Source organism: Salvelinus namaycush, chromosome 3 (genome assembly GCF_016432855.1).
Source record: "Salvelinus namaycush isolate Seneca chromosome 3, SaNama_1.0, whole genome shotgun sequence".
NCBI lineage: Eukaryota > Metazoa > Chordata > Actinopteri > Salmoniformes > Salmonidae > Salvelinus > Salvelinus namaycush.
Window position 1 is genome coordinate 25,694,440 of NC_052309.1, and position 12,361 is coordinate 25,706,800.

The following is a 12,361-nucleotide window of genomic DNA, read 5'->3' on the forward strand; positions in this document are numbered from 1 at the left end:
GGCTGTGTCCTATTCCCTATATCGAGCACACAGGAGACCACTCCAGCCATTACCACGAGCCCGTCCTCCCCAATTAAGCTGCCAACAACCTTCTGTGATAGAGAACTACTTTTGACCAGGGGTTTGAACCAGTTCAGGGAACAGCGCATAAAACAACATTTTTCGAGGAACATAAGTGATCAATACTGTTCCGGAACAGAACCGTTGTTTTCAAAGCATATGCAAAGCCCTCACTCAGTAACTCAGTTATTCCGGTGTCTGTCTGCCAGTTGAAAGTCTTTGCCAGTGTGTGTGTTTACATGTGTCTGCAACTTGCCCCTTCGCTCCGAACCTTAGGCTACTGTAGCCTACTGACGTTACAAGCATGATTCAGAATTTAAGGAGAGATTTTTCATTAGAGAAGAATCTCTTAACTTTTTCAATGCTAGTTACAGATACAATAGATATCACGTTTCACATTGGCTTTATTAACTACAAAAAGGTAAGACGTGTTTTTAATTCTGGTGCCGCTCTGCACATACAAGATTGTCAGCTAGCTAGCTCTGGTCCAACTTTAAGCCAACTCTCGGAAGTTCAAAGACATTCGAAGTTCCTCCATAGAACCCGCTCCTCCATAGGTATAATTCTGTGGGCCTAATTCATATAATGCATGTCCTAACAATGCCAGGCTCTTCAAGCCAAGCCTCCACCCACTCTCGCTCTCCCGACCCGCGAATTGTCAGTTGCATGCCTAGGCTAAAACGACTACATCTTGACTGCTCCATAGCAAGGTGCTCTATCGTCACTGATTGGTGAAGTAATTTAATGTCAAGCTAAGGTAACAAAACTTTTGATTTCAGAGGTTTAAAAAGGAACTGAAAGGAACGATATAAACCAGTACTTTTTTTTGTTGGTACGAACGGTTCAGAACATAATTTAGTAAGTCGGAACAGTGGAATGGAATGATTTTTTTTTTTGATTCTGTTCAGAATGATACTATTGGGAAATTATTTCGTTTTTATCCCCTGCTTTTGTCCAGAGGCCATAAGTAGTGCACTAAATAAGGATTAGGGTGCCATTCTCTGACTCCCTGTCCCTTGGCTACAGTGTCACGACACCCTGGTGCAGTTTGGTGGCTTCCTGGCCTCCAACCTGAGTACTGAGGACTACATCAAGCGTGTTCCCTCCATTGACATCCTCTGTAACCAGTTCCACACTCCCCATGACGCTGCCTTCTTCCTCTCACGCCCCATGTATGGACATCAGATCCTGGTGAGTAGTCTCTCCTTCCCTCTGGCACTTCACCTTTAGTCTGTACGGTATGACAAATAGATACAGCGAGTATAAACGATGTACAAATAAATTCAATACAAATAATACTCACTTTGAAATGATGTGCACAGTAATGCTTTGAGAACACTGGCCATGTAGAATCCTGAAAGAATGGTTTCAGTTTGAGAGAGTGCTGTGTAACCTCATTTACGGTCCCCCTGGCCGGACTTGAAACATCCCGAGTTCCCCCTCTGCTGCCGTCACACGGCATGGTCTCGCCATCTGAACAATCACAGCTGACACGCATCCATCATGAGGAAATGGACTCGGTCAGGTTGTGTGTCTGGGAACAGATCAGACCCACTGTCCTGCTGGGAGTCATGTATAGTACAGCACTATGGGTCAGGCTGACCCAGGCTGCTCCTTTCACAGTCAGGGAGAATCGGGCTGTAAACTCCTATGCTGAAACATACTGTATATCAATCCGTTTGTTAATCTTACCATGTAAAGGAGACAGTAACTGAGTGTCGCCTCTCCCCAGTCTAAGTATGATGAGCTGAAGAAAGCCGAGAAGAGCAACCGGCAGCAGCAGAAGGTCCATAAGTACGTGGCTGCGTGCGAGCTGGTGATGTCGCCGGTGCACGAGGCCGTGGTGTCCCTGCACCCGCCCCGTGTCTGGGACGACCTCCGACCCCAGTTCTACGCCACCTTCTGGTCGCTGACCATGTACGACCTGGCCGTGCCACACAACGCCTACGACCGCGAGGTGAAGAAGCTCCAGGTCCAGGTCAAGGCCATCGAGGAGAACCCTGATGTGGTGAGTCACAACATCATGGTTGTGTTCATTAGAGCGCACAACAGACACCGCATTCAAACCAAAATTTGCTTTTATTATTAGTCCAGACCCAGTTCCCCCGTGTCAGTCTGTTTTCTTCCTTATGGTGCCGAATACTCTAAACACGACTCGGGCATCTAGCAGACCCCTTGATGACAACACTTGTATTATTTCTTCTTTTTTCTTTTTTTTGCAGTGGTTGAAAAAGTACCCGATTTGTCATACTTGAGTAAGAGTAAAGATGCTTAAGTCATTTTCTATTAAGGTAAAAGTGAGTCACCCAGTAAAATACTACTTGTGTAAAAGTCTAAAAATATTTGTTTCTAAATGTCTTAAGTAAAAGTATAAATTATTTCAAATGACTTATTAAGCAAACCACACAGCGCAATTTGTTTTGTTTTATTTACGGATAGCCAGGGGCACACTCCAACACTCAGACATCATTTACAAATGAAGCATTTGTGTTTAATGAGTCCGCCAGATCAGAGACCGTAGGGATGGGTCATGAATTGGGTCATATTTCCTGTACTGCTAAGTATTCAAAAAGTACTGTAACTAGTACTTTTGGGTATCAGGGGAAAATGTAAAAAGTAAATTTTCTTTCGGAATTTAGTGAAGTAAAAATTGTCAAATATATAAGTAGTAAAGTACAGATAACAGAAAAAACGACATAAGTAGTACTTTACTCCACTGCATTTTAGTCATTTAGCAGACTCTTATCCAGAGAGACAATTAGTGCATTCATCTGAAGATGGGTGAGACAACCACATACTACAGTTGTAGGAAGTACATTTTCCCTCAAAGTAGGTATCAGTGAAGTCAGTGCTAGTAGGAAAAGACAACACTGCAGCACGAAGAGACTATTCTCATCTTCCAGTTAATCTAAATGCCCTCCAAACACAGTTATACACTTCATTGTGGCGTAATTGCAATGTTCTCCAATTATCACTTGACTTGCAGGGTAATGGTTAAAGAGTACTGTAATTGTATTGTGCTTGAGCTTTAAGTTGTTGTTAGTGTTTTCTCTGCATGTGTTCACTCTGTCTAAACAGCAGCCTGCTTGTCTGTCTATGGTGTCCGTCTGTAGCCAATGAACAAGAAGAAGAAGGAGAAGGAGCGCTGCACGGCCCTACAGGAGAAGCTGCAGGAGGAGGAGAAGAAACAGCTGGAGCACGTCCAGAGGGTCCTGCACCGCCTCAAACTGGAGAAGGACAACTGGCTCCTCGCTAGTAAGATACCATCGTGCTCGCTCTCTTTCTCTCTCCCCCCTCTTTCTCTCTCCCCCCTCTTTCTCTCTCCCTCCTCTTTCTCTCTCCCTCCCCCATCTATCTCTCTCTCCCTCTTTCTCTCTCCCCCCCTCCCCCCTCTATCTCTCAAAGACACACACACACACTGCTGACTGCCCCTCACAACACTAGTCCCAGCAGACCCTCCCATACCCAGCTGCCTGTTCCCATTGGGGGACAATACTCTATTGGGACAGTAACACCACAGTCAAGCCCCCTCAGCTCCCATGAGGCTACTGAAAACCAGCCTCACCTTGTTTGTTTTAGCCCAGTTAACGGCCATGACAAGTTGTTTGATGTAATGGTGCCATAGTCTGTTTTAGAGGATCTGGGCTAATGGCAGATGTCAACTCTCCCATTTCATTAAAGCACACGTCAGTCATATGAACGATTTCACTGTACAGCCATACAACCTACGCTAATGACATTTTAAAAGAGTGGGTTTAACCTCAAATCTTGTTTGAAGAATTACCTCTGAGTCACTCTAAAGATGAGTCATGCAAGTTAGTTGACGGTAAGTCTTAATTCACTGTTCTCACATCCTTTTTTTTAATCAATCCCTTCCCTCTCCCTCACACCTTTCTTTCCCTCTCAGAATCCACCAAGAATGAGACCATCACTAAGTTCCTGCAGCTGTGTCTGTTTCCTCGCTGTATCTTCTCTGCCATCGACGCTGTGTACTGTGCCCGCTTTGTGGAGCTGGTGCACCAGCAGAAGACCCCCAACTTCTGCACCCTGCTCTGCTATGACCGGGTGAGACTACTCCCTTTCTCTCTGTCTTTCTTGCTTTCACCTTTCTGCCCTCTACTATCTCTGGTTGTCACATGTCATTATACCATGGGATTTTCGTCACTTAGTTACTCCGCCCTGACCTTCTAACTGTGTTGCGTGGTCCTCTCTGCAGGTGTTCTCTGACATCATCTACACGGTGGCCAGCTGCACGGAGAACGAGTCGCGACGCTACGGACGCTTCTTGTGCTGCATGCTGGAGACGGTGACCCGCTGGCACAGTGACCGAGCTGTCTACGAGAAGGTGAGGAGACCACCTATCTCACACACATTACTTACTCACACACTACATCCTCTCAAATCTACAAATGTGTCGGGGCAAGGAGTTGATTTGAGGTTGGCCAACATTATCTATTGACATTACTAATATTCACTGAAGTGTGGAAGATGTAGAATGCACATGTAACCAGTGTTAACACTTCATCTTGTCTGTGTGTTGTTCCCTCTTCAAGGAGTGTGGTAACTACCCAGGCTTCCTGACCATTTTCAGAGCCACAGGCTTTGACGGAGGGAACAAAGCAGACCAGCTGGACTATGAGAACTTCAGACATGTGGTGCACAAATGGCACTACAAGCTGACAAAAGTGAGTTCCTCCCTTTGTTTCATTGCCTTCTGAAGAAGTCAATCTGGTATTTTTGTCTCATTAACACCCATTCATTTACTACCATTATTCAGAATTCAATAGTTTAAATGAAGAGAAATGTGACGGACAACGCTAGCAGGAAATAGCAACCGGTCAAGCAGTTACAATACACTCCTCGCTCTCCCCTCTGTGCCCTCTAGGCATCAGTCCACTGCTTGGAGACGGGGGAATACACCCACATCCGGAACATCCTGATTGTGCTGACCAAAATCCTGCCCTGCTACCCCAAAGTGCTGAACCTGGGCCAGGCACTCGAGTGCCGTGTCCACAAGATCTGTCTGGAGGAGAAGGAGAAGAGGCCAGACCTCTATGCCTTGGCCATGGGGTAACACAGAGTCCACCAGCCGCATTGTGTGCAGCCCAGGCACAGTTCACTAGCATTGTGGGGGTTGTAGTTTGTTGTGTGGCATAAGTGGCAATTACCTAACATATTGCTGTTAGGTTTGTCAGTTTGTTGCTAGTAGAAGCAAAGGGTGGTTAAATGGAGGTGTGTACTTTCAATGCAAAAAGAACTGCAGCGGTATAGATGAAGTGGTATTGGATGAATTATCATTAGGGAAGGTTGAGTTGTATTTTTATTCAGATGTTATTTACATTGGGAAGCACTTGTTGGGGATTATCTAAACAGAGTTGTGAGAACAGATACATTAAAATCAAAAGAAATCAGCCAAGTCTCTGCTTTGCTGCAGGAGTGACTGTTGCACATTATTGTGTTAAGTTGTTCTTTTAGCTGCACATGCAGTCTTGTAGTGACTAGTAGAGGATGGGGCTTAAGGAGCTGGTGTGGTAATGAGGACTGATTTAATTAAGGTGTAGGCCTAGTCTAGCTGTCTGCCTGGGATTGTCAGTCACCTGGTGCTGCTGCAAAGCACTTCAGACAGCTAAACAAACATAATCCTCTACAGAGCTTTACAGGATGTACCTGGCAAATCCTCACTTAGAGAGGCACTGATCCCGTGTGTGTTTGGGATGTAACGATTCACCGATACGCATCGGCCCCCAGTTCAAATGTTTAAGATGTGAGTGCATCGGCCCGCAGGAGTCCAAACTGATCCAAATGAAGCATGCATTGGTAAGAAAAAACTATTAAAACGTTACGAAATTGCCGGTTCACCAGCTTTTTTTACTCATAATATTTTGTTCTGACTTATTCCGAAAAAATACCTCTTCTGTTGGCTGAATTGATGTGTCCTTTCCTTCAGCCTATCAAACTTTTATGCATGTAACTGTGTATGACTACAAGTCAGATCACAACTGTCAAATCAAATTTTATTTGTCACATGCGCCGAATACACCACCTTACAGTGAACTGTTAACTTACAAGACCTTAACCAACAAAGGAGTTTTAAGAACCCCCCCCCCCACAAAAAGTAAGCGATAAGAATAACAAATAATTAAAGAGCAGCAGTAAATGACAATAGCGGGGCTATATACAGGGGGTACCGACTAGTCGAGGTAATTATGTACATGTAGGTAGAGTTATTAAAGTGTATGCATAGATAATAAGAGTATCAGCAGCGTAGGGGGACAGTGCGGGAGACGCTACCAATGAGAGGTAGGCCTACCCTATCCCTATTCTAATATTTTTAGGCTACGTCTGTGCGGCACCTTCAGCATTCAATGTTTGTAAAATGGCTTTCGCATGATTAAATCATAGGCTTTATTGCGGGACAACCAATGTAATTGGCTGGGTCATTGTTACCAAATTGTGTTTCACTGGTGGAGCTGTATAGGCTACCGAAGTGGACACAAGTAACGTCTTGCTGGTTCCACATCTAACTGCTGATTGGGGCTTTTCAATTACAATGTTCACCGTAATAAGTATTTTTGGTAGTTCTGCTTTAAAACAGTCTGCATTTTGTCATTTTTACATGCACAGGGTGAAGGTGTAATTTCATAACAAGGACAGCAATAATTTTTGCGGGCTGCACTGATCAGAACAGGAGAAGAGTAGCTCTCCTCTGTAAAGTTCTAAACAATTCTCTTTTGAGACGGTGGTGAAATCCAAAGCTGTGTTATGTGAATTGGCTATGTATGTCATAGCTCAATTCTGAAGATGAATATTGACATATTACTAGCACAACACATTTCTATCTTCTATATGACAAGTTCATCATTGAGTGATCAGGATTTCAGATAAAAAGTAGGGGGTGGGAAACATAAAGACAGCTCACACATTACATCATACACACACACACACACACACACACACACACACACACACACACACACACACACACACACACACACACACACACACACACACACACACAGGGCCGCTCAGACCAATCCAGCTCAGCTCCTGGCTCCTGAGCTCCATCCGTATCAGATATTCATTTAGAATGTAAAATGAATTTGTTCATGCAACAGTTGTTTGTGCATTGAATCAAACCGAATCGCATCGATTTGTTACGCTAATGAAATCGAATCTCACCGAATCATTTCAAACTGAAAGTATCGTTCCTGTATTGTATCAGAGCCTAGTCAAAAATTTGGACACACCTACTCATTCCAGGGTTGTTCTTTATTTTGACTATTTTCTAAATTGTAGAATAATAGTGAAGACATCAAAACTATGACATTACACATATGGAGTCATGTAGTAACCAAAAAAGTGTTAAACAAATCAAAATATATTTCATATTTGAGATTCTTTAAAGTAGCCATCCTTTGCCTTGACAGCTTTGCACACACTTGGTATTCTCTCAACCAGCTTCATGAGGTAGTCACCTGGAATGCATTTCATTAACAGGTGTGCCTTGTTAAAAGTTCATTTGTGGAATTTCTTTCCTTAATGCGTTTGAGCCAATCAGTTATGTTGTAACAACTTAGGGGTGGTATACAGAAGAGTGCCCTATTTGGTAAAAGACCAAGTCCATATTATGGCAAGAACACCTCAAATATAAGCAAAGAGAAACGACAGTCCAACATTACTTTAAGACATGAAGGTCAGTCAATGCGGAAAAACCATCAAGCGCTATAATGAAACCGGCTCTCACGAGGACCGCCACAGGAAAGGAAGACCCAGAGTTACCTCTGCTGCAGAGGATAAGTTCATTAGAGTTACCAGCCTCAGAAATTGCAGCCTAAATAAATGCTTCATAGAATTCAAGTAACAGACACATCTCAACATCAACTGTTCAGAGGAGACTGTGTGAATCAGGCATTCATGGTCAAATTGCTGCAAAGAAACCACTACTAAAGGACACCAATAATAAGAAAATACTTGCTTGGGCCAAGAAACACGAGCAATGGACATTAGACTGTTGGAAATCTGTCCTTTGGTGTGATGAGTCCAAATTTGAGATTTTTGACACTTAACCAGTATGGCTACCACAGCATTCTGCAGCAATACGCCATCCCATCTGGGTTGCGCTTAGTGGGACTATCATTTGTTTTTCAACAGGCCAATGACCCAACACACCTCCCGGCTGAGTAAGAGCTATTTGACCAAGAAAGAGAGTGATGGTGCTGCATCAGATGACCTGGCCTCCACAATCACCCGACCTCAACCCAATTGAGATGGTTTGGGATGAGTTGGACCGCAGAATGAAGGAAAAGCAGCCAGCAAGTGCTCAGCGTATGTGGGAATTCCTTCAAGACTGTTGGAAAAGCATTCCAGGTGAAGCTGGTTGAGAGTGCCAAGTGTGTGCAAAGCTGTTATCAAGGTGGCTTGGTGGCTACTTTTAACTTCTACTTCATCACAATCCCGGATCCGGGAGCACCCACATCAGTAAAAAAGCTGACTAGCATAGCCTAGCATAGCGTCACAAGTAAATACTAGCATCTAAATATCATTAAATCACAAGTCCAAGACACCAGATGAAAGATACACATCTTGTGAATCCAGCCATCATTTCTGATTTTTAAAATGTTTTACAGGGAAGACACAATGTAAATCTATTAGCTAACCACGATAGCAAAAGACACAACTTTTTTTTCCCACCATTTTTTTCCTGCATAGGTAGCTATCACAATTTCGACCAAATAAAGATATAAATAGTCACTAACCAAGAAACAACTTCATCAGATGACAGTCTGATAACATATTTATTGTATAGCATATGTTTTGTTAGAAAAATGTGCATATTTAAGGTATAAATCATAGTTTACCATTGCAGCCACCATCACAACTCTCACCAAAGCAACTAGAATAACTACAGAGACCAACGTGAATTACCTAAATACTCATCATAAAACATTTATGAAAAATACACAGTGTACAGCAAATGAAAGACAAAGATCTTGTGAATCCAGACAATATTTCAGATGTTCTAAGTGTTTTACAGCGAAAACACAATATAGCATTATATTAGCTTACTACAATAGCCAACCACACAACAGCATTGATTCAAGCCAACAATAGCGATAACGAATAAACCAGCAAAAGATATTAATTTTTTCACTAACCTTCTCAAACTTCTTCAGATGACAGTCCTATAACATCATATTACACAATACATATAGAGTTTGTTCGAAAATGTGCATATTTAGTGGCACAAATCGTGGTTATACAATGAGAATAGTAGCCAAGCTGCCAACAATATGTCGGGAGAAATCTTGGGAGAGGCACCTAATCTAATCAGTAACTAATCATAAACTTGACTAAAATATACAGGTTGGACAGCAAATGAAAGATACATTAGTTCTTAATGCAACCGCTGTGTTAGATTTTTAAAATTAACGTTACTACGACATACAGCGTGCGTTAAAGCGAGACCGCACCGAAATTAATGGCGGAATATGAGTTTTACATTTTTCAACAGAACAACGAATTAACATCATAAATAGTTCTTACTTTTTGATGAGCTCCCATCAGAATCTTGGGCAAGTTGTCCTTTGTCCAAAAGAATCGTTGCTCGGTTGTAGATTGTCGCCTTCAACTTTGGAATTAGCAGTAAACATTAGCCATGTGGCCCAGACGTGCCCAACTCACTAGAACGCAGCACAAATAAATATCCGAAAATCGCAATATACTGATATAAACTGATATAACTCGGTTTAAAATAACAACATTATGATGTCTTTAACACCTATATCGAATAAAATCAGAGCCGGATATATCTAAGGGCTATAACGGGAGCTTTCTAGAACGCCATCCTGAGGTCTGTCTTGCGTCATGGCGAATGAAGGAGAGGACCCCACGTTCCCAGCCCATTTATATGGCCTCAGATCTGCCTAGCAACTCCATTCCAATTCTCACTATTTGCTGACATCCAGGGGAAGGCGTATGCAGTGCATCTCAACCAATAGAAGACATGCAAATTAATAAACCGACCTCAGAACAGCCTGGCTGATTTCAGATTTCTCACTTGCTGACAGGAAGATTGCTCCAACTCGAGTTCTGTTTTACTCACAGATATAATTCAAACGGTTTTAGAAACTAGAGAGTGTTTTCTATCCAATAGTAATAATAATATGCATATTGTACGAGCAAGAATTGAGTACGAGGCAGTTTAATTTGGGAACGAAATTTTTACAAAGTGCAAACAGCACCCCCTATTGAGAAAAGGTTTTAAACAAATAAAAATATATTTTATACTTCACTCTTTTTTGGGTTACAACATGATTCCATATGTGTCATTTTGATATTTTCGATATCTTCACTATTCTCCCCTACCAAACAAAAAGTCTGTAATAGCTCATTTTGTCATTTTTGCTACATTAAATACATGCTTAATCAGGTGGACAAGTATCCTGTCTTGTCCACAACATGGGGGTCATGTTACTGTGAAACCAAGGTAAATAAAAGCCATTTTTCTCAGTTCCACACTATGAGCAGTTACTGCCTTTTTGCTTAGTAGGGCAGTATTATTCTACAATGTAGTAAATAGTACAAATAAAGAAAAACCCTTGAATGAGTAGCTGTGTCCAAACGTTTGACTGGTACTGTAGATGTGTATCGAATCGTGCTTGTAAGGATAGATGCACATCCCGTGTGTGTGAGTGGAAAGATATCATCATTATGTTATTGCGTCCCTAGGTGGGAGTTCTGTTTCTGTGGTATGTCTATGGGTATGTGCGTGTGTATGGGGTGTAATGCTGTATGATTGCCCTGCTTGTACCTTGTACTCTCCATGCCTCTTGCAGCTATTCTGGCCAGTTGAAAGGCAGGAAGGCGCACATGGTTCCTGAGAATGAGTTCCACCACAAGGAGCAGCCGGTGAGGAGCGCCACCCCTGTCAGCCAGCAAAACGGCCCTGGCACCACGGCCAAGCCTGCCACCAACGCCAGCAAGACGGAGGAGGGCGTCAGTGAGGACGCCGGTGAGTGGGGAGATCCAACAAGTTTCCACTAAGATCTGGCCTTCTGTCATAAGATGATCTGATAGACTTGTGGTTACCTGTCACACACAGTATGACAGGTGTTCTAGTTTTAATTAGTCTCGTGACAGTTGTTTTATTGAAAGGGCCATTGTGTTCATTCTGTTGCTGCTTCATGTTTTGATAGATCGAGCCAAGGATAAATCTCAGGGTGCAGCGAAGCCAGTGAACAAAGCCAACAGCACAGCGGCCAAAGTGACCACCAGCAACGGGAATGGGGCTCCTAACAGGTAGTCATGGAGGCCAGCCAACAGCAGCCCACAGCACTGGGGCTGGGAAACAATTAGATTTACTTATTTATGGTTCTCAACTATAGCTCATTAATACGTAAAAAAGACTGAATAAAACAGGAAAGAGCTCGATCAGTTGTTTGAATAAGTCAGTCAGTGAATCACCAGATTGGAATCTAACACTGCACTTTGAACTGGTGGCTATTAAGACTAGACATCTGAAGTTTGAATGATTATATACATGAATTTAAGATTGACTCTGTATGATTTCTATGAGCATGTTGAATCAGTCTTGCTTATCCGTGCATCCGTAGCAATGTTGTCCATGTTGAACTCTGAACCATGTCCATTCTGTTTCTCTCGCAGCACCAAAACCATCAAAGAGAGGGATGACAAAGAAAAGAGCGGGAAGGAGAAAAAAGAGAAAAAGGAGAAGACTCCAGGCAGCACTCTAGAGACCAAGGGGGAGAGCCGGCGGGAAAAGCAGAGAGACGAGAGAGGAGCAGGCGGCAAGGAGGAGCGGGCACCACGCGAGGGTAAGGAGAAGACGCCCAAGGCAGACCGGGACAAGCAGAAGGCGGAAGAGAAGAGCAGCAAAGAGGACAACAAGGCCAAGGCTGGCAACGGAGAGCCCAAGGAGCCATCCAGGGAGCGTGACACTGGAGCCAAGGAGACTAAGAGCAAAGAGAAGGGAGGAGACAGGAGTGCCATGTCCGGATCCCTCAAGTCTCCAGTTCCCCGATTGGAGTCTGCTGAATCTGAGAGGGGTAAGCAGCCTAACCTTCAACATGGGCTCTGCTCATATACTGTTTCTGATTTTCTCATCGTTGTCAATGGGTAATTGGAGCTATTAGTTTGAATGTGCCTGTTGAAATGAGAACTAACTGAATTTAATCCTCTTGTTTATTCCAGATCACAAAAGGCGAAAACTGGAGACCCACACTTCACCATCCCATTCCTCCTCTGTTAAGGTTAGTATGGCCTGAGGAAGGCTGTGCGCGTG

The 12,361-nt window shown here is 43.2% G+C and overlaps 1 protein-coding gene across 4 annotated transcripts in view; it reads left to right on the top strand.

Moving 5' to 3' along the window:
• LOC120045128 (THO complex subunit 2-like) overlaps positions 1 to 12,361 on the top strand; it is an 80,841-nt gene that overhangs the window by 54,745 nt on the left and 13,735 nt on the right. For all 4 annotated transcript variants that reach the window (XM_038990024.1, XM_038990025.1, XM_038990026.1 and 1 more), the window contains exons 22-32: positions 1,087 to 1,251; positions 1,793 to 2,068; positions 3,174 to 3,315; positions 3,968 to 4,125; positions 4,277 to 4,405; positions 4,614 to 4,745; positions 4,946 to 5,130; positions 10,896 to 11,071; positions 11,256 to 11,358; positions 11,725 to 12,125; positions 12,271 to 12,329. In XM_038990024.1, the coding sequence (XP_038845952.1) occupies positions 1,087 to 1,251; positions 1,793 to 2,068; positions 3,174 to 3,315; positions 3,968 to 4,125; positions 4,277 to 4,405; positions 4,614 to 4,745; positions 4,946 to 5,130; positions 10,896 to 11,071; positions 11,256 to 11,358; positions 11,725 to 12,125; positions 12,271 to 12,329 (1,926 nt within the window). The remainder of the gene's footprint in view (positions 1 to 1,086; positions 1,252 to 1,792; positions 2,069 to 3,173; positions 3,316 to 3,967; positions 4,126 to 4,276; positions 4,406 to 4,613; positions 4,746 to 4,945; positions 5,131 to 10,895; positions 11,072 to 11,255; positions 11,359 to 11,724; positions 12,126 to 12,270; positions 12,330 to 12,361) is intronic.